The sequence below is a fragment of the Miscanthus floridulus genome, chromosome 19 (genome assembly GCF_019320115.1).
Source record: "Miscanthus floridulus cultivar M001 chromosome 19, ASM1932011v1, whole genome shotgun sequence".
Classification (NCBI taxonomy): Eukaryota; Viridiplantae; Streptophyta; class Magnoliopsida; order Poales; family Poaceae; genus Miscanthus; species Miscanthus floridulus.
This window is the reverse complement of record NC_089598.1, coordinates 95,874,277-95,896,359: the sequence shown is the minus strand read 5'-3', so window position 1 is coordinate 95,896,359 and position 22,083 is coordinate 95,874,277. Positions and strand designations below refer to the sequence as shown.

Genomic DNA, 22,083 nt, shown 5'->3' with positions numbered 1-22,083 from the left:
CATGTCACCTTCCTCTGCCGGCAATCTCCCACCGCCTTCTGTCCACAGTTGGCTGCCTGTGATGTCACCAACTTGTACTAGGAGCTAGGGTTGTCACATGTCACCTGTTCTAAAAGTTGATTCGTAGTTTAATATATAGCTCGGATCCAGTAGTTAGATGGATGCTTCTTTTGACAATCGATTTCCAGTGCAACTTAGCAAGCATCATTTTTTTTTTTGATGTCGGAGCTGACCACCGTTAGGACACGTTGCATCAAGCCATCAACATTTTAACGTGTTGTGTTCTTACTCCCCGTGTGCTTTATTTCAATGTTTCCTTATCACTCGGACACTGACATCCTGTAATCCTATGCCCACCTGTTAAAATATGCATGCCCGCAAACATTTTTCCTCTCTATTGCATGCAGTGGCAAATTGGCAAGGTAAAAGCGTTCGGGCCTCACATAGACATAGCGATCGCAACAACGCAAAAGCTCTGCGCACTCTGATCGCAAATGCAAGGCGAAAGCGTTGCGCCCTCTCATAGTGATGTGATAGCATCGCAAAGCGCTCCTCTGCACTCTGATCGCCAAGACAAGGCCAAAGCGTTCCACCCTTTGATAGTAATCGCAACGCATAGCGCTCTCGGTACTCAGGTAGAGCAGACAAAGCCAAAACGTGTTGTGCCCTCTGATAGCGATCGCAACCCAACTGCACTCTGAGATAACGCCAAAGCATATATAGCGTTCTCGGAGGTCAAAACTGAGGTAGCGCAGAGAAAGGCAAATAAAGTGTTATGCCCTTTGACAGCGATCGCAACGCAACTGCACTCAGAGAAGGCAAGATAAAGTTCTCTGCCCTCTCTGATAGCGATCTCAAAGCAAAGCGCTGTGTCTGCAGTGTGCAGTCTGCACTCTGCACTTTGATAGCTAGCGTAGTGGCAGCTAAGGGAAGACCGGCCACCAGACCCTCATACCCTGCACTCTGATAGCGACGTGGGGTGTTTTCATTTCGAGATCGAGAAAGAATGTGTGGGCAGGCATGTCTGGCCTCGCAATGCTCTCTGAAGGCCCTATAAAACGAAGCGAGCTTTCGTCTCTAGCCCCACGCCCAGCTAGACAGCTAGTGTGAGGTGCTAGCATAGCACACATCCCTTCCAAGAGTTCCAGAGCCAAGTCGCAGCCCCGGCCACGCAGGTCGTCCAAGCGAGACGCCCAGCACCAGCACTCCAGCTGCAATGGACGAGCGACGGGATGCCGTGGTCCCGGGCCGCCGCGACTTTCGTCTCCAGCCACTTCTCCTCGACACCGCGCGCGTGCTCATGCTGCTGGGCGTGGCCATCATCTTCTATGCAGGCTTCGACAACCCCGCCGCCAGTGCGACGCAGGCCTTCGTTGGCCTCCTCCTCTGGCTGCTCGGCGTGTCTCTCCTCGTCCTCGTGCCAGTGGCAGCAGGACGGTTCCTGCAAGCCGCAGTGGCCATCGCCGCCGCCAGGGCCATCGCCGTCCTAAAGCACCTCCTTGCTCCGTGCAACTAGCTCCACCATGCAGTACCGTTACCCAAAAAAAAAAGTTTTTTTGGGTCGACAAAAAAATAAGTATTGAACCATTTACCTGTACCGTTACCCAAACGTGGAATAGGTCTTGTGTTTTGAATAACGGTCGTCGAAGACGGTCTTAGTTATGGGTGCTTTGTATGTGTTCGCTATTAAACGAAGAAAGGATTATCCTGCTTTAATCAACCTCAAACAGCACACGCCGCAGAGTGGTAGTATTTTATATTGTGCTTGTATCGTTTGTTCTCACCCGCCCGTCTGGCTGCTTCAACGACCTTTTTGGTGCAATGCGTCAAAACTAGGACAAAAGGGCAATGTTATGGGAAAACATGACCCAAATCTGCATCTAAAACTGAACTTTGTAATTTAATTGCCTCAGTAATGAAATTCGGTTATTGTGGAAAAAACCGCATGCATCTAAACAGCAAAGAAACAAGGTCCAGACTACAGAAACTGCATCTAGGTGCTCTACTGGGCGTCGGAGCCGAATCCTCATCTGGAGTTCATTCCATGCAGAATGCCTTCTTTTTTCCCTTGAAAGACACGGGTTGGGTATCGGCTTACAATAATAAAAAGGAATAGAGTTTACAAGCGTAAGATGCGCCTCCCAGAACCAACTAGCAGACTGCTAGTCCTGGTTGAAAAATGAAAACAGTAACTGCATCTGGTAAGTAACTAAAGCTGGGTACCATAGCTGGGTGCTCTACTTGGCGGCATGGCACCGCGGCAGACATGAGTCCTCATCTGAAATCCACTCCACGCATGAAGAGGAACATCACTACATCAGAACCGACTGTTCCCGCATGGGGAACATCATTGTTTCCAAATGTACTGCATGCTAACCAGTTTTCTCACCGTCATGGTAATAGTGATTCAATCCAGTGGCTGGAAAATTATTGTAGCCTTTCATGAATTGTCCCTTAAAAATATCTGGATTGGCAATGCGCTGAGCGAAAGGCATAGTGGAATCCGTGAGATGAACATTGCAAATTCGATTCTTTGTGAACCTACTGTAAGTAACAGCATGGTGAACAGCAAGATAAACAAAATCAACAAACATACATGTAAGCGATAGGCAGAGAGAGATTGGACAACTCAAGTTGTATTGCTCAGAGGCTTACGCCTATATACATGTACATCACGGTAGTATAACTGCCTAGCTAGCTACAATCAAGGAGAGCCATGGAACGTGGTGATCATGGTCGCTAACACCCCCCTCAGTGTGAGCGTCGTTGCCGGCGACGCACAAACTGTTTCGGAACTCCTTCAAGCTCGCCGTCGGTAGACCCTTGGTCATCACATCAGCGAACTGTTGCATCGTGGGTACATGTAGAACCTTGCATTGGCCAACAGCGACTTTCTCCCGCACGAAGTGGACATCAAGCTCTATGTGCTTCGTTCTTTTGTGATGCACTGGATTGGAGCTCATGTAGCAAGCGGAGACATTGTCGCAGAACACGACCGTTGCCTTGTTCAGGGGACAGTCGAGCTCGCTGAGCAGTTGTCTGATCCAGGTGCATTCGGCCACAGCATTGGCAACCCCTCGGTATTCGGCTTCGGCGCTTGAGCGGGAAACTGTTGTTTGCCGTTTAGAGGACCACGAAATTAACGAGTCCCCCATGAACACACAGTAGCCGGAGGTGGAACGCCGTGTGTCGGGGCACCCTGCCCAATCCGCGTCCGAGTATGCGACAAGGTCGGACTGGGAAGATCGTCGGAGATGAAGTCCGAGCTCCGTAGTGCCGCGGATGTATCGGAGAATTCGCTTGACAAGACCTTGATGCGCCATTGTGGGAGCATGCATGTGTAGATACGCTTGCTGGACGGCGTATTGAAGGTCCGGCCTCGTCATGGTCAAGTACTGGAGCGCGCCGACGAGACTCCGGTAGTCCGAAGCGTCCGCGGTGGACAAGGGAGTCCTGGTGGTGGTGGAGAGCTTCCCGGACGTGTCAACCGGCGTGTCGCTGGGCCGGCAGTCGGCCATCCCGGCGCGATCGAGCAGGTCGATGGCGTACTGCTGTTGTTGGAGCAGGAAGCCGTCTAGGCATCGTTGCACCTGAATGCCGAGGAAGAAGTGCACCGGCCCCATGTCCTTGAGTTTGAACTCGGCGTTGATGGTGCGGATGACTCGGTGGAGGATGTCGGTGGAGGAGCCCGTGAGGACGATGTCGTCAACATAGAGGAGCAAGTAGATGGACTCATTGCCTTGCCGAAGAACAAAGAGCGAGCTGTTGGAGCGCATGGGCTTGAACCCCATGGAGCCGAGGAAGGTAGCCAGGCGCATGTACCATGCCCTGGGCGCCTGTTTGAGACCGTAGAGGCTTTTGGAGAGACGACACACCAAATCAGGGTTGGTGGTGAACCCGGCCGGCTATCGTGCATAGACTTCTTCGTCGAGGACGCCATGAAGGAAAGCGTTGTTGACGTCGAGTTGGTGCACCGGCCAGTCACGCTGGGCGGCTGAAAGCTCTAGTTTGGTTTTGGTGAATTGATGAAACCCTAAGTGCTAACCTAGTTTATCAAGTGATCATGAGATAGGTAGTATACTTCAAGTAGAGAAGCTAATGAAGATCATAGCATGACAATGGTGATGGCATGGCGATGATCAAGGGCTTAAACTTGAAAAGAAGAAAGAGAAAAACAAAAAGCTCAAGGCAAAGGTATAACTTGTAGGAGCTATTTTATTTTGGTGATCAAGACACTTAGAGAGTGTGATCACATTTAGGTTTGATAGCCGTACTATTAAGAGGGGTGAAACTCGTATCGGAATACGGTTATCAAAGTGCTACTAGATGCTCTAACTCATTGCATATGCATTTAGGATCTAGTGGAATGCTAACACCCTTGAAAATATTTGTGAAAATATGCCAACACATGTGCACAAGGTGATAAACTTGGTGGCTGGCACATTGGAGCAAGGGTGAAGAAATTAGAGGTGAAAACAGAGGAGATGCCAGCGTCGGTCAAGTGACCGGACGCTGGATCCAAAAGCACCGAACGCTGGACTGAGTCCGGTCGAGGTGGACCGGACGCGTCCGGTCGAGGAAAACCAGTTTTCGACCCTTACTATACTCGATCGGACGCTGAGGCTTCAGCGTCCGGTCAGTTTTGCCGGAGCGTCCGGTCAGGTTCGTAGCCGTTGAAATCTGACGAACAGCGTTTGAAGCTGGTGACACGTGGCGTCCATCAGTGGACCGGACGCTGAGTCCAGGGTCCGGTCAGTAAGACCAGAGCGTTCGGTCAGAGCGCAGTGTGCCCAGTGAAGGGGTACAATGGCTCTATTTCGTGGGGGCTTCTATTTAAGCCCCATGGCCGGCTATGGCTCACATCTTTGGCCATTTTCATTAACATAGCAACCTTATGAGCTAAGCCAAAGCCCTCCCACTCATCTCCATCATTGATTCATCATCATAGTGAGATTGGGAGTGAATCAAAGTGCATTGCTTGAGTGATTGCATCTAGAGGCACTTGGTGTTCGTGTTTTGTTGCGGATTTCTCCTGTTACTCTTGGTGGTTGCCGCCACCTAGACGGCTTGGAGCAGCGAGGATCGTCGAGCGGAGGTGGTGATTGTCTTCGGCTCCGATCGTGGTGATTGTGAGGGGTTCTTGACCTTTCCCCGGCGGAGAGCCAAAAGGTACTCTAGTGGATTGCTCGTGACTTGTGTGATCTTCATCTTGTATTGGTTGTGCGGCACCCTATTGAGGGTTTGGCGTATGAAGCCAATTAGCGCGTGAACCTCCAAGTGAGTGAATCGCCACAACGAGGAGTAGCTTGCCGGCAAGCAAGTGAACCTCGGTAAAAATCATTGTGTTCGTCCTTTGATTCCGAGGTGATAGGTCTTCATTGTTATTCATCATTGTGATTGATTGACTCATTCATCTACACAGCGGTATAATCTTCTTGATCACTCTCATTACTTTACCATAAACTAGTTGACAAGCTCTTTAGTGTAGCTAGTTGTGAGAGCTTGCTTGCTTAGTTGGTGTGGCTCTTTAGTTAGACTTTGAGAGCACACTAATATAGGGTAGTGTCATAGCTATTGTGTGAATAGACACTATATAAACTAGAATTGTGGTAGGTGGCTTGCATTTTGAGTAGGCTAGCGCAACACTTGCTTTGCCTCATAGTTGTCTAACCATTGTGTTAAGTGTTGTTGTAGAAATTTTTATTAGGCTATTCACCCCCCCCCCTCTAGCCATTAGGACCTTTCAGCGGCGAGATGGAGTACCGTCCGAACGGTTGCCGGTTTGACAACGGGATAGTACGTCTCGCCATAGTCGACGCCCGCGCGTTGTGTGAAGCCGCGGACCACCCAACGGGCCTTATATCGATCGAAGCTCCCGTCTTCCTTGAATTTGTGACGAAAGATCCATTTGCCGCTGACCACGTGCGCTCTAGGTGGACGGGGGACGAGTTCCCAGGTGTTGTTGGCGTTCAAGGCGTCGAACTCCGACTGCATCGCCTTTGTCTAGTTGGGGTCTTTGAGCGCCTGGTGGACTGTTCGAGGGATCGGGGAGATGGTCATCGTTGTTGCCGTGGCAGCGTAGCGTGGGTTTGGCTTGAAGGTCCCCATGCGAGCCCTGGTCACCATGGGGTGTGGCGCGGGGGCGTCGGCTGTCATGGATGATGAGGGCGGTGAGGATGGGCCGGGCGCTGACAGAGGCGATGGTAACCACGATCTGGATGTGGATGCAGTCGGCTCGTTGTTGGGCGTCGCGGATGGCGACGTTGTGATGGAGAAGGGCGTCGTCTGCGGTGAAGAAGTGCCAGTTGCTGCTGCCGGTGTTGGAGACCGCGGCGTCGAGGGGGAGACGGAGTTCATGACCAGTCATTGTTCGCGCGCGGGACCAGGCGTGCCGAGGTTGTTGGAGGAGGCGGCACGTCTGCGTCCACGGTGCTGAGATTCGGTCTCCACAGATTATACGCGCAGCCGTTCGGTGAGGTAGCGGATGGCCCGGATCAGAACGGGTAGACACCTTCATCGAAGTAGACGTGACGTGAGGTGATTACCTTCCGTGTCGACAGGTTGTAGCAACGGTAGCCGCGATGATCCTGCGAGTAACCAATAAACACACAAGCCACAGATCGTGGGGAGAGTTTGTTTGGGCAAGTAGCGGTCGTGCTTGGGTAACAAAGACACCCGAACACGCGTAGGGATGTGTAGTCGGGGTCAGTTTTGTATAAGAGAGAATAGGGGGTGGATAGAGATCGTGGCTTGCACGGTTTGCGATTATGTAGGTAAGTGGATGTGTGCAAGGCCTCGACCCAGAATGCTGGAGGAAGTGCGGCGTGCAGGAGCAGTGCGCGAACGCCGTCGTTCAAGGTGCACAGAACGCGTTCCGCTTTCCCATTCTGTTGGGATGTGTAGAGGCATGAAAGCCGAAGTAAGATGCCATGCTCATTGTAGAACTGACGAAGTGTAGAGTTATCAAACTCGCGCCCGTTGTCAGTTTGGAAGGCATGAATTGTGCTCCCAAATTGCGTGCGGGTAAACGCATGGAACGCCATGATGTGCTTGGCAACCTCGGACTTGTGCCGCAAGGGAAAGGTCCAGACGAAATGGGTAAAATCAATAAGAAGAACGAGATAGTACTGAAGACCAGTGAAACTTGCAACAGGGGATGTCCAGACATCACAATGAATCAATTCAAATGGTGCAATTGTTCTATGTTGTGAAGCAGAAAAAGGAAGACGAACGTGTTTGCCAACGCGGCAAGCATGGCAAGTATCAGTAAGATCTTTATTACAAGAGAAGTCATAAGACTGAAGAAGACGACGGAAGGACTCGGTCCCGGGGTGGCCAAGTCACTGGTGCCATAGATCGGCGGACTGGGCGGTGAGGCAGTGAGTGGAGCTGGAAGCCATCGGTTGCAGTGGATAGAGGTCCCCCTTGCTGTCACTACAGAGTATCACCTCCCTGGTATGTCGGTCCTTGATAGAGAAACCACAAGCGTCAAATTCAACAGTGATAGGATTATCGCGCGTGAGTGCACGAACTGAAACTAGATTCTTGATTAGAGAGGGAGATACAAGATCATTATTTAGGGAAAGAGAATGTGAGAGGGTGGGTATAGAGGAGGAGCCAGTGTGGGTAATGGGAAGAGAAGTTCCATTGCCAACAATGATCTGTGTGGAAGAAGAGTTGGGAGAGAGAGAAGAGATGTTACCGAAGCCTTGAGACATGTGAGATGAGGCGCCGGTGTCAAAGAACCACTCGTCGGACTAAGGCTGATTTAAGGACATGATGTTTAGGGTGGCGAGGAGCTGGGGATCCATCGAAGATGAGGCACCGCGATGTGGGCTTGGGGCGCTGGAGCAGAAGGACGCGCACCGAGCACGACAGCCGTGGTCACGGGCGCGCGTGGTGCCTGGAACAGCCACGCGTGAACCATCCCCGTCCACGGATTCGTCGAGGGCTAGAAGCCCGGTGGTGGAGCCGGTGCAGAGGGAGCGCCTTTCTTCTTTTTCTTCTTCGCGCCGTGGGTGTTCGTGGAGAATCGGTCGCCGGTGTTGGATGTCGGTGGTGCAGACGGTGGAGTCGGCGGGCGTCCGGGTGCACCTGGTTGAGCGGGCGTGCCCGGAGCGGTGTGGGTGACGAACGCGGCCGCGGCCTGGAGAAGTGCGGGTGCGGTCGTCGTGGGAGTTGCAGCAGATGTGCCGCCGTGTGTCGACTGGGCAACCAATGCCGCCGCGGCTTGCATCTTCTCGGACTCGGCAATGCGCTGTTCTTCAAGCTGCAGCATGGATCAGGTCTTGAGGAACGATGGTAGACGGCGGCGGAGGGTGATGTGCGGGATGTCATGATGAAGACGAGGGTTGAGGCCGCGGACGATGTTGTAGATGAGATCCTTGTCGTTGACCGGAGCGCCGAGGCCGGCAAGCCGATCCACCATGACCTTCATGCGAGAGCAGTAGTCAAGAACGGACAGGTCACCTTGGTAGAAGTTTTGGAATTCGGCGCCGAGGTAGACGACTCGTGTGTCCTTGTTGTCGTGGAAGAGATTGCGGACGGCGCACCAGAGGGAGTACACGGTGTCGGTGTCCTCCGACACCATGGAGAGGAGCTCGGGCGAGATCCGGTTGTAGAACAAGGAAACGATGGCGCAATTGTTCTGGACCCAGTCATTGTCGTCCTTCGCCCGAGAGCCATCGATGTGATCGCGGAGGCCATACTGGCCGAAGATGGCGGAGAAGGATCGAACCCAGGCGATGTAGTTGGACTCGTTGAAGTCAAGGACGATCGGCACGCGGTTGAGGATGTTGATCCCGTGGACAACCGACGGAGTGGCCGGTTTGGTCTAGACATGGAGCGTTTGGGGAGCTGAGACTCGGTGTCGGAGTTGCCGTCGGAGGCCAGAGAGGAGGAGGACGAGGAGCTCATGGCGATGCCGGGGGATGAAGGAGGAGGAGCAGCGGAAGTTGAGGATCGGAGATCGGCTGATACCATGTAAGCGATAGGCAGAGAGAGATTGGACAACTCAAGTTGTATTGCTCAGAGGCTTATGCCTATATACATGTACATCACGGTAGTATAACTGCCTAGCTAGCTACAATCAAGGAGAGCCATGGAACGTGGTGATCATGGTTGCTAAGGCCCCATTTGGTAGGGCTTCACTTCACTAGTGAAGCCATTTTTTTTTTGGCTTCAGCTCCACGAACAGTTCCACCGGTGGAGCTGAAGCGGTTTTGGTAAACCATTTGGCAAAATGACTTCCCTGTGAGAGCATGTTTTTAGGGGCCTGGAGGAGGAGCTAGGAGAAGCCACTTTTTTTTGGCTCCATCACACCCTAAATCATTGTGAGAGCATGTTTTTAGAGGCTTCACAAGTGAAGATATTTTACTTTACTCCGTTTGGTAGAAAACGGCTCCAAACGGCTCCTGATGCCGATGGAGAAGCCCTGCCAAATGGGCCTAACAATACAGAAATGAAGTTACATCCAAGAGCTGCATCGAACATCTCGTAGGTTTATTTGCAGCACTGGCTGCTTCAAATTTACCACAGTGATGTGGCATAACTTAGAGCAAAACAATGAGAAGAAAAAAGAAATAAACAAACCTACAATTTACTATTAATCCTAGTAGGATAAGAACTGATCCTAGGTTCCTCTAACCATTTATGTCCCCTCACGCCTCCACCAGGTAACTCTTGAAATTATCTAGAGCTTATTCCACTTCAGGAACAAAAATTATATAGAACTTATTCCACCTCAAGAACAAAAATTATCGAATACTGCACAAACCAATCAGAAAGAGGAAAACTTCTACGGTTCTACCTAGAATCTTCACGGATTGTAAGCCTTGCCTTTCCTTTCCTTTAAGCATCAAGAGCTTACCAACCATGAATCTCTACAACTAAAAAGACCCAACCAAGCACCCAAGCACTGCCCTAGCGGCGCCCTGGCGGCCGCCCCCAGCCCGATGCCGCCGAAGGCGGCCGCCATCCCGGCAGCCCCTCCCTCCACCTCTCCTCCCCCTCCCTACAGCCCCTGAGATGACCCAAACAGGAGCGGGAGGTGGCTCCGCCGTGCGGCTGTCGCCAGCGCCGAATGTCGACGCCGGCGACCATGCGTCTGCCTCCTCAGTGTCGCCACCGCCAGATCTCTCCGCACCTGCCGTGCTCCCGCCTCCCCAACATCGCCACCGCAGGATCCCGACGCTACCACCCAGGCCCGTGCGGGCAGATCCGCCGCTGTCGATGATGGCGCGGCCGCGCCGCCGCCGGCCGTGCTGGAGAAGGCCAGACCATGTGGAGCCGCCACTACCGGAGACAGGGGAAGCCACGACCTCGCCCGCGGTTGGGGAGGTGCCCTTGATGGGCACCCCGATGCCGGCGACCACGGCGCCCTGCTCGCCGTGGCAGCACCAACCAGCGCCAGGAAGCCCCGGTGGGGATGGATCTCGACCCGTGCGGCCCGCCCCTGGGTCCGCGTCCTCTAAGGTCGCCTTTGCGTTCGTCGTTGACCCCCTCGATGTCTTCCTTGTCAACCCGTCTGGGCCTCGGGACGATGGGCGCCAGACCAACAGAAGCAGCTCGTCCCCAAGGCCGTCGTCCACCCTCTCCCCCAACGCCGCTCCCTTCCAGTCTGGGGGAGTTCGGCAGGGCGCTCCAAGGATCGTCACTTGGCGGACGATGACCATGGCGACTCCGATGTGGAAGCATCACCGTCTGTCCACCCAAGCTCCTACCTCGACGCTGTTCTTCGTGAGCCGCAGGCGCCGAGGATGTCGCCACTGCTTGAGAGAGAGCGGCCGCGCTCCATCATCGTTGTTGACGTTGGTGGCCGAGCAGCCGGTCAGGCATGCGTAGGCCGTCGGCGCAAGCGCAATCGGCCACGCTCGCGACTCATTCATGGACTTCCTAACTGTGGCAAGGAAGCGGTGGCCGGACATGAAGTTCACAGGCGGCCTGGTCCACGCTTCGCTGCCCGCCAGCGCATGTCCGCTCCGGATGCTGACGACTGGCATGAGGTCCTGTCGCAGGGGTCGTCATGCGGCGCAAGTGGGGCACAGCTCGCTCGCGCTGCATTTTCGGCGAACCATCACCTCCCCACCCGTTACTCGGCAGACCTGCGGGGGAAGTCCATCACCTCCCCACCCGTTACTCGGCAGACCTGCGGGGGAAGTGCTTCAACTGCCTCTCCTCCGGGCACAGGGTGGCAACCTGCCATCTGCCTCCACGCTGCCTTCAGTGCAAGGGGTTCGGACACCTCACGTGGGACTGCAAGCGACGGCGGATGGTACCTCCTTCTGCCTCCGGCACATCTGGTGCCAAAGAAGGACGGCCACGATGACCTGACCGGGAGCGTACCCCGGGCACCCGGCCACGTACTCACGGCAACACGCCGACCTTGGCTGGAGTTGTGCTAGGTGCGGCTGCAGCTGTGCCGAATGCGACTACGCGCGGCGGCAGTGGGCGGCGACGTCAGAGATGTCGGAGGAGTCGGCGATGACTGAAGGTGGATGACACCACCGTAGCTACGAGTGTCGCCACCGACAGTCATGGGCGGTCAGCAGGGGCCGCCCAGACGGGCATCGGACTTCACCTCGGTCGTTGTTGGAGCTTAGGCGGGGCACGGCGAGCTGCCTAACAAGATGAGCATCGTTGAGCCTGACCCGTTGACGCTGACGTTATACTCGGACGCCACATGCGATCGTGACATCACGGAGGACCCGATGTTAGAGGAGTTCGCAGCCTCGCTTGTCGGCGGTCGGATCATCGCGTCGCCTTCCCTTGACCGCCTGTTGTCACCTTCGGTGCCCCCTCAGCTATAGAATGAGGGTGGCGGGCCCCCAGATGAAGGATGTGGACCCAGCAGCGGTCTCCTACGAGCTGCGGACACCACCCCCACGCCCCCATTCAGTGGGCAGTGGACTCATTGATGACACACACGGAGCACAGTTACCTGCTAGGCTTTGGACCAGTTGACCTCACTGTGGATGGTGGCCCTCCTAGTTCACCGTCGGTGGTTACCCACCAGGCAGTGGACAACGACGGCTCCGCCAAATGCCGCCTCGACAGCTTCATCAACAAAGTGACGCGTAAGAGGGACTCTCCGATGATTCATGAGCCTCCCAAGCAGCCTCCTGCTAAGTCGGTGCTGTCGTGGCGGAGCAGGCGGTAGGCGGCTCAGAGCCTCTCCCGAGTACCTGCTTCCAAGCGAGGAGAGGTGTTGATCATGCAGCATATGGGCTACACTAAGGGCCCTTCAGTGCCATCCGCGTCGGAGCTAGAGGCTTTTGACAAGCTTTTCGACGGCAACCTGACTGCGTCCAACGCCAAGACGTTGGAAGCGCTCTTCTCGGCCGTTGAAAAGGGCTTGTCCGGTCGGCCACGAAGACGCAGGGCCACCTCCTAGGTCGCACCGCTGCGTCTGTATTGGTTGTTTCCTTTTATTTAATAGTGAAATAAGAGGTCTCTTGCTAGGATGGTCCAGCTACCGCTGTGTTAGGTTGACTTCCTTATCGCTCGATAAAAGCGTGTTATATGTCTATTTAGACTCTTCTTCTTAATACAATGGTACATAAATCTTTTGCATATTCGAGAAATAAAACTAAAAAGACCCAGAAGTAATAGCTCCGCCTGCCCCCGCTGTAATAGCTCCGCCCAGCCCTTGCACACGGACCCGGCCTCCGCTCCTCGCCCTTCGCCGCCAGGTGTTGGTACTTGTGGAGCAGTGACCTCACGTCCACACCGCCACCCCGCCGCGTCGCGCTCGCCTCAAATCCGCTGCCCCGCCGCGGCGCCAGCAGCCCGTGGAGGCCAAACCGCCCGTGCCCTCCCTGACTCCGGCTCCAGCTCTGCTTCCCCATCTCGCTCCGGCTCCTCCTGGCCCGGCTCATGCGCAGGTCATCAACTACATCCAGTTCCGGTCCGCGCTTAATCTGGTTCACTTTGCTTGAATCTATGAATACCAATGTCTCATGCTCAACACCCGTTTGTGAAAATGCTTTTAGAAAGTGTCACTCTATATCATCTCCAGTATGGCAATATCCAGTGGTTAGGATAAGGAGTATGCGCCCATCACCATGGAGGTTGAGCTGGTTTGGATATTTACCTTTTCATACCCACTTCTTTAATTGATTCTTCGTTCTTGGTGATCCTACATTCTAAGTTGAAACAATATTGAAATCATTATTTTGTACAGGTCAAATCATGCACCGCTGATGTGCTTGGTCGTAGGAATGGTAGTGAGGGCAGGCAGTGAGTGGGATTCGCTCTTAGCGTTACAAGCTTGAATATTATCACTATTTTGTGCTTGAAACTAACGTAGGTCATGGCTGCTTCTCTCAGGAGTCTGGTAAATGTAAAATCTCATTCAAGGGGCCTATTGATTATTTGCAGAGTGTTACGAGGATTATAATATGTATAATCATACTGTTTTGTCATTATTTATTATACCATTTGTAGTTAATAATCTACTCGTCCTGCTTATATTCATAACTGAATGTGTCTAGCTTTGGTCAGATGTTGGAGTGTTGGGATAGGGAAAAGGAAGAAATGGTGGCTATCAAGATCATCAGGGGCATGAAGTACAGGGATTCTGCAATGACAGAAATTACCCACACGGAGCATCCAGGAGCTGTCGGAGGAGCGGGGAGCACAATGCTTGTGGATGTTTGATCTTGACGAGCTCATCAAAGCCACCAACGGCTTCAGCTGCATGCTCAAGGTCCGCAAGGGCGGCTTTGGCTCCGTTTACCGTGCCTTCTTCTGCTCCACCGGCTCAAGGTCGTCCTCGCTGTTAAGCGCCTCAACCATCACAGCCTCTAGGTCTGCTATATGCATTCTAAGTCTGCCAGTATTCTAAAAGATTATATGTTATTTGTATACCTTGTGTAGGGACTTCTGGAGGAACTTAAGGTTGCACCTTCTGCTCCTGTGCAACCAGCTCTGAAACAGCAGCTATTGCAGCAGCATCCGCAACCTAATTCCATCAATCCCCATATGACATCAAAATTGGAAAGATATGATTTCCTTTTTCCATTCTCATTTGGAAAGAAGAAACATTGCTCTTCAGTTTGTCTTTTGAATTGAGAAGAAGTTGCTGATCAATTTAATTGTGAGCCAAGGTGTTTGGAAAAGGTATATCACCTCTCTACTTATCTTAAATTAATTATTTTAGCTAAACGCTTCCATTTGTATCGATCTTAATCTTGAAGTGGAGAGAGGGAGGAGGGAAGGACAAGGTTTAAGAGGGAGTTGTTTTTAAATTTTAAAACTACTTGTCTCTGTTATCCGTGGAAGCATCAAGAATAGTTATTCCATGTACATGCTTTGTGCAATTTAGCTCTCTTAAAAGGAGCTTGCTTCAATCAAAATGTGTCCTTGCTATTGTTTAACCTCTAAATGACCACTTTTGTGCTGTCATAATTTTAGAGCGTGCCACTTAGGTATTGTTCAAATACTATATCTGGGTTCAGTGATCAAATGTAGCATTTAAGTCTGTACTCTCAGTCTGGATTTCAGTTTATAAGTTTGTTGGAAGCTTATGAATCTCATATAAATCTCATTATCCATTTATAGATCTGTTGGAATCTGGAACTAGGTTCCTCTTGTGTTCTTTTTTTTTTCTGTACAAGAATGTTCAGAGGTCCAGTCCCTTTTCACCACTCATCAGACTACTTGCGAGATTTCAGAGCCACCAGTCATACCTTTGTTGTTATGCTGGTTATAAAAGGGGCGTACCCAGTGCAGAGAGCTCCCGCTCTGTGCGGGGTCTGGGGAAGGGTGTCAGTGGCAAGCCTTACCCTCGCCTGTGCAATGCGAGGAGACCGCGACTCGAACCTAGGACCTTCCGGTCACAGGCGGTAAGACTCTACCGCCAGGCTCCATTGTTATGCTGGTTATATGTTACATGATTTCTTTATTTGCAACAATTAAGATAACCATTTAATGCATACATGAATGTGAGATGTTTATGCAGTTGTTCTTTCTTATTTACTAATGCCGTTCTTGACTGAAATTTAGACCAGATTACTTATGCTAGCTTCTTTTCTTGTACGGCAGTGGCAAGCTGGAGTTGGCACTGATGCTCCTGGTGAGACTCTGCCGTCAGGAGGCCAGTGTGCAAGCGCAGGACTCATGGTACCCAGGTCCACAACATGACAGCTCCAGATTTTCTTCATATTTTATTTATGCTATTATTGATCTTTATCAAGAAGCTGCGATGCTTGTCCATCCAGACAATTTATTTCAATTCATTTTGTCTTTTGATTCTGTGTCATCCTCCATTTGGCCAGACTGCAAGAAAGGGAGCTGATTTAGTGAACCCTGGAGCGTACTGGAGACCACAACTATGGGACCTCAGCCTTGCTCTGGCAAACAGAAGATGAAGTTGTAGGATGTGGCAAAGTGCTTATGATAAGATGTGCAGGGTTGGTATGTCTTCTTTGATAGTATGAGTCAAAAAATTACCCTTGCGTAAAGTTTGCTCTTATATATATACTAAGGTTGTGTCAATTAAGTTGCTCTAGCATAACCAGAAAAAATGAGGCATTTGAAATTGTTCACTTGGTAATTGGGAGTGGTTTATACCTTTCTACTCATGATCAATGTTGTACTTGGATCCATAGATATTTGAAATTATTCCGAAAGGTTTGGCTGCTGATTTAGGATAAGCTGGGGCAGTTTTATGGTTCTGCCATGCTTGGTGCACATGTATAGTCGAAGTCTTGGATGCTTGGTAATGGTCAATGTTTAGTGATAATACTAGCTTTACAGAATTGATATTGGTTTGTAATTTTGCCATTTGTAGTGTCAAAAGAAATAAATACATTGTACGACTCTATTGTGTACCTTCATAGATCATAAAGTCACTGAATAGTTTGCATGACTGTCACATTCATGTAATTGGTCTTCGCAGGCTGCAAACTACCTGGACATCAAGGGGCCTGCTGAACCTGACCTGCCTGAGCGTCACGGACATGATGAAGGGGAAGACTCCAGAGGACATCCACGAAAAGTTCAACATCAAGAATGACTTCACGGCTGAGGAAGAGGAGGAAGTGATGAGGGAGTAACAGTGGGCCTTTTGATAACAACAGCAATATCCTATAACCAGGCCAGAGGGGAGGTGCTTGTTCAGGATGTTGAGTTTGGAGTTGGAGCAGGTATAGACTGTCTCGGGTTTGACAAATCGCTAAGAAGGTATACATTGGTTTGGTTGGTCTTAAGCAGATTATTTTGCTACTTCGATGTTATTTTTCAACCAAATTTCAGAGCATTGCTTAAGCAAAAGATGTGGACGATAAATGGCGTGCTGGGTTTGAGTAACATTCACCTGGTGTCTGTTTTGACAACAAATTATGGCACATACATTTGCAGTTGACAGTGGTTTCTCCAGCCTCCCACAAGCATTTTGTTTGGTGGACGAAGCAAGTTAAGCTGAGCACTAGACCAATTTGGCTTTTCTTGAGTTGTGAGTACATAATCTCGTGGTGATCACTGCTACGGTTTGATCCGAAGTCATCTATCTGTTGCATAAAAGGTAGGTACATAGAAACAGCTTGAGCTTTTGTAACTTAATCACATAATCTAATAATCTATCATTTTGACAATTTTGTTTGAGTCTGTTAATTGTATGCCTTGTTCTAATCTTTAGCTCCCGTAGCAACGTACGGGCACTCAACTAGTGAAAATCAAACAAATGAAAACATGTAAACACATAATACAGATAACTAAAGGTTTAAGATCAGAAATTGCCATATAAAAGGGATACCTTTTTCTGGAAAGTTCTCATGACTAATACGATTAGATCACGTAACCTAAAAAGAGTCAGATAATCAGATATATCAATTATAATTTCACCGCTTATCAATTATAATTTCACCGGTGTGTTTGAACTTAATCTGATAGTTAGGTTGTCTAAGCACCAATGTAGCCAGTTCCCATTCCTCAGAAGAATGAGCCTGCTTCACAAAAGGTCTAAATCAGCCCCAGCACTTCGATATTTTTAATTAAACTTTTTCCGGCATCAGTAGAAAATATGCATGATACAATCATAGTGCAATCAATAAACGACTGTTCAGCTAGCAGCGCCAGATGGTTGCTAGGAGGATAGGAGTATAACAGGAATTGCCAGAAATGAACTGAAAGTCCTAACAGAACAACTCCAAAACAGAAGGCTGCCATGGCTAATTTCCCAAACAAGATCATAACATGCAAATACTTTTTTTTTTAAACAAACGGCAGGAGCTCTGTCTCTCAATTAAGGAAGGAAAGAATGAAGTTTATGTACAGGTCGCAACCCGCTTAGACGGGTACCGAAACAGAAGCAGGGGCTTAAAAACACGCAAACAAAACACAGCCATTTGGACAAATCCACCGATGCGGAGTACCCCAACAAGGCGGCGCGGGTGAAGGCAGAGCTTTGGGTAAGTCTCCCTCGCACAACATTGCTCAATACGTCGTATTCATTGGACTTTTCTTGAAATAATGAAGGGGAATTTTGCTGTGGGACATCGGACAAACGTGGTATTTGCCGGTGGACACCGCCAACTCGAAAATATGCCCAGTACCATTATGAAATCGCGTTTCTTTGCCACCAGACACCGCAGCAATTAAAATATTAATTTTCACAGTTTGGGATCGAGAAAGGGCAGTGAAAAGACCATATTGCCCCCGTGGTCATCTTCCTCCTCAGGCTCCACCCCATGAGGTCCGTCCATGTCCTCCAATCGCCGGCGGGCAGGAATCGCTCTGGCCAACTCCAGCACCACCTGGTCCGCCGAGTTAGCCACCACCACATCCGAATCTTCCGTCGCCGCTGCATCTGACGGCTGTGCCCGTGCCTTCGCAGCCCCAGCAGCGCAGTCCGAGGCGGACCTCGCGCAACTCCAGTGCCTCCTGGCCGACATCGATGCCCAGGCCGCAACACCGGGCGCTAGCCTCCATCTGCCCCGTGCCCAGCACGTGCTCCATCCACCGGTGCCTACCTAGGCCGTGTGCCCGCGCCCACCATGGCCAACTCCGGCGAGGCCGCAGGCCGCCCGCAACTGCCTAGGCCGCGACGCAAGCCGCGACCTCCGTCGGCCCCGCGCCCAACCCATGCTCCGTCAGCCCGCGCTTGCCCAGGCCACGAGCCCGGTCCCGACACCGACCACGCCCACCATGGCCAGCTCCGCGCGAGGCCACCCACACCTGCTTAGGCCACGACGCCGGTCGTTCCACGCCCAACCTGCGCTCTGTCCGCCCGCCCGCCTAGGAAGTCAGCCCGGGGAGCTCGCGCCGCCGCCCGCACGAGGCCGGGGAGGCCTCGTCGCCACCCGCGCAAGGATGGAGAGGCCCGCACCGCCGCTCGTGTGAGGATGGAGAGGGCCGCATCGGTCGCAAACGTTGTTCGTCGAAGAAGGACGACCAAATCGGCGGCGGCGGTGTGTTATAGCAAATAGCCGGTGAACAACGGTTGAAGACGAGGGCAGTTTAGACATTTGTCGTACCTTCTCTCTCCTCAAAACTGAAAAATGAATAAAATAATTAGCGCGGTGTCTCTCGGCAAAGAATCACAAATTTGTAATGTCCGCCAGCAAATTTCGACGTTGGCGATGTTCACTGGCCAATTTCCTGTTTCTCTAGTGTCCCACGGCAAAATTACCCAATAATGAATGGATACATCGCTTTTGTATGCAGACTTATTACAGATGCGAGGAGGAATTTGAGGCCAGGGCGGAGCAGGTGACTACCAAAGCCTGTAAAAAAACTCGTCTCCGACATGCATCACGAGGTGCGCATCTAGGCCATCGTAACCTACTACGGGACGAAGCTTGGAGAGAGGAAAACCAAGAAAGACGCAAGAGAGATGCAGCTGACCCGGGAGCAGTACCTTGAGGTAAATGAAGAACATCAATATTGATTCGTTTTGAGATTAAGTTGATTTAATTTGATCTTCTTATATGTCCAATACTTGATGACGTGTAGATGATTCCCTGGTGGTGCCAAGCGTATCCCGAGTGTTAGGCGATGATGGTGGAGAGGTGGTTCATGGAGGAGTACCTCAAGATGCACAGGGATGCCTGGGACCGTCGTTTGCAGATGCAAGGTCCAGCACACCATCAAGGCAGCCGTAGCCTCGCCGGATACAAACAAGCATGGGTACGCGAATTCATTTATCTATTGTGACGCTCAGTTCTGCCTGATTTCTAATCATCGTGCTGTCTTTCTCGCAGTCGGCGTCACATAGTGGCCAGGCTTGCTCGGACTTCCAGGCATGATGTATGGCCCACAAGGGCAAGGCGACGTCCGACGTCTCCTTCAACCTGGAGGACCCGCCCGAGACATACATGAACCCGAGCGTCCACTCCCGCATCAGTGAGTACACTGAGGTGGCGAGGTCACTCCATGGGTCAGACCACGATCCGAGCTCCCAGGACTTCGATGGAGAGGCCGTTATGAGGGCGGGGCAAGGCAAGAAGCATGGGCAGTTCTGGCTTGGCGACGACGTCATCGACACGGCCTCTACTCCCTCTCTCTCCTAGATCCGAGCACGGAGCACGAGCGAGAGCCCGGCCATTCGCACACGGCCGACCGCTACACAGCACCGGGTCGACGCACTCGAGATTATTCCTGTTTTACTCGTCATACATTGATCTTTACACACCTTAATTGGCTTTGCATTACTGAAACATTGGAGTGAAATATTGCAGGCCCGGCTGAAACAAGAAATGAGGCAACGTCAGGAGCTGGAGGCCGGGCACCAGAGGATGGCGGCCCAGCTGGAGGCCGAGCGGGCCGAGCGGCAGGCCCAGGCGCAGAGGCTGACGGACATTACGGAGTTCCTACAAGGGCTTGGGCAACGTGTGGGCTTCTCTCTGCCACCTAGGCTGTTGATTCCACCTCTGCCTCCGCGTCCTGCAGCTCCAGCTACTCCTGTGAGTATGATTTTTTTTACTTTCGCTTGTGCTTTGCTTGTATGGCCTCTACCTTTATAGATTAGCTATCCAAATAATCTTGTCTCACATGCAATCTTTTCTCCTTTGTGCAGTCTCCATCTGACGGTGGTTCGAATAATCCACCTCATGCACCTCCGAATGATGGAACTGTGCCTTCACCACAGTCGTAGTGGTCGAGATGAGTGCACGTTGTATTTTTTTCATTTGTTGTTCACTTGGTGATGGACTTGTGATACACTTGTGGACTTTGATGGACTTGTGGATTTATTTGGATGGACTTGAACACTTATTATTATATATGTGATATATATTATGATGGATGTGATATGTGCGGATGGATGTGTGGATGGATGGGATATATATGTGATGGATGAGATATATATGTGATGAATGAGATATATATGTGATGGATGAGATATATGATTGTATGAATTTATTTGTCACGATGGAATGTAAAAAAAATTTACCGTTTTGGGTCACTTTGCCGAGTGTTGCACTCGGCAAATGACCCCTTTGCCGAGTGCCATGGTCACAGCACTCGGCAAAGCTGAAAAATGGGCGCTCGGAAAACCATTTTTCCAGCTTTGCCGAGTGTCATGACCATGGCACTCGGCAAAGAATTTTTTTTTAAAAAAATCAAACTTTGCCGAGTGCCGGCCAGAGGGCACTCAGCAAAGAATTTTTAAAAAAATTCTAATTCAAACTTTGCCGAGTGCCGGCAAGAGGGCACTCGGCAAAGAATTTTTTTTAAAAAAATTCAAACTTTGCCGAGCGCCGGCCAGTGGGCACTCGGCAAAGAATTTTTTTAAAAAAAATAAAAAAATATTTGCCGAGTGCCTGCAGGGTTGGCACTCGGCAAAGCCACCGTCAACTGGGCCGGCGCCGTGACGATCGCTTTTCTTTGCCGAGTGCCCCCGGGGCTCTCGGCAAAGTCTTTGTCGAGTGCCCGATAAAAGACACTCGGCAAAGAGGGCTTTGCCGATCAATTTTTTGCCGTGTGTTCTTTGCCGAGTGCAATTTGGTCTTTGCCGAGTGCCTCAGGCACTCGGCAAAGAACCTGAATCCAGTAGTGTCAGCCCATTTTCCCCCAAACTAAATTGGTCCAGTGAGAAAACTAGACCATATAAACCGGCTCTGAACCAAACCATTACCACACGATCTTAACCGTTCGATTTGAGTGAGTAAGGAGAGAGAAAACTTAGAAGCAATTTGGCCGGTTTGTTTCTAAGGTGTTGTTTTTCTGGGTATATTTTTTTTAGGGTGGATGGATGGTGGACTTCTCAGTGGGGGATGTTTTGTGGGGTGGGTTTAGCAAAGAAAATAATGGTGCATTGGTAGAGTAGAGTGTAGCGGATTTAAAACTCTCTACGAGTTATGAAATTAAATGTTTATGAAACTATAGAATAAAACTTGCATTGAGAGTGAATATTTCATCCTAGTTCCATTTTATTCTATATGATATGTCATTTTTGCAAGCAACGTCATGAAACTATTCACTGAGATTGGCATAATAATGCATACTCTTTCCGTTCCAAAATAATTGTCTTTCTCACTTTTTGAGAAGTCAAACGCTTTCGATTTTGACCAAATATATACACAAAATCATTAATATCTGTGGTGCATAATAAATATTATTAGATTGATTGTTGAATTTTTATTCATAATAAACTTATCTGGAGATACAAACGTTGCTGATATTTTATATAAATCTAGTCAAGCTTGCACGGAACCCAAATCGAAATTTATTTTTGGGACGGAAGGAGTAGTAATACAACCAACTTCCTAGCTCGTATGAACTTAAAAGAGTATAATAATCTAACATGTTAGTAAAGAAAAATGTGTAAACGTATTACATTAAGGATGCAAGTACTACCAGTTTTGGGCTATACCTAAAGACTTGGTCCATCTTGGCTCACCTTTAAGGATGCAAGTACAAGTTTTGGGTCATTAGACCAACCCAAACACTTGCTAAAGTAAAATAGAATGGCTTGACATACTTTATTATTAAGAGGAAAAACGAACTAAGCTAGCTTAGCTACAAAACACCATGACCCTGCATCCTTGCTCACCGTGGATGGACTGGGAAATTTTTGCTTCTTGTGAGACCATCCGGCCGTGCAGCCTTGTGCCTAAGCGCTGCACACATCCGATTTCAAATATA

At 50.5% G+C, this 22,083-nt stretch overlaps 2 protein-coding genes and 2 long non-coding RNA genes across 17 annotated transcripts; 3 read left to right on the top strand and 1 right to left on the bottom strand.

Annotated features, from left to right (window-relative positions):
* Nucleotides 1–1,216: 1,216 nt before the first annotated feature.
* On the top strand, nucleotides 1,217–1,516 carry LOC136527073 (uncharacterized). The gene has a single exon (XM_066519694.1). The coding sequence runs from the start codon at nucleotides 1,217–1,219 to the stop codon at nucleotides 1,514–1,516; it is 300 nt and encodes a 99-aa protein (XP_066375791.1).
* Nucleotides 1,517–2,690: 1,174 nt separating this feature from the next.
* Nucleotides 2,691–3,791, bottom strand: LOC136526422 (uncharacterized mitochondrial protein AtMg00810-like). The gene has a single exon (XM_066519090.1). The coding sequence runs from the start codon at nucleotides 3,789–3,791 to the stop codon at nucleotides 2,691–2,693; it is 1,101 nt and encodes a 366-aa protein (XP_066375187.1).
* Nucleotides 3,792–12,614: 8,823 nt separating this feature from the next.
* On the top strand, nucleotides 12,615–20,073 carry LOC136527628 (uncharacterized). Of its 14 annotated transcripts, none has more exons than XR_010776878.1 (8): nucleotides 12,615–12,904; nucleotides 12,990–13,067; nucleotides 13,181–13,764; nucleotides 13,876–14,118; nucleotides 14,560–14,843; nucleotides 15,043–15,128; nucleotides 15,276–15,414; nucleotides 15,899–16,586. It is a non-coding gene; the product is annotated as an uncharacterized lncRNA (long non-coding RNA). The 14 variants fall into 14 exon arrangements; XR_010776872.1 differs by adding exons at nucleotides 19,677–19,901; nucleotides 20,015–20,073 and having other exon boundaries at nucleotides 12,894–13,764; nucleotides 15,899–16,522; XR_010776873.1 differs by having other exon boundaries at nucleotides 12,990–13,764.
* Nucleotides 18,669–19,397, top strand: LOC136527448 (uncharacterized). The gene is made up of 3 exons (XR_010776792.1): nucleotides 18,669–18,862; nucleotides 18,952–19,125; nucleotides 19,200–19,397. It is a non-coding gene; the product is annotated as an uncharacterized lncRNA (long non-coding RNA).
* Nucleotides 20,074–22,083: the final 2,010 nt, after the last annotated feature.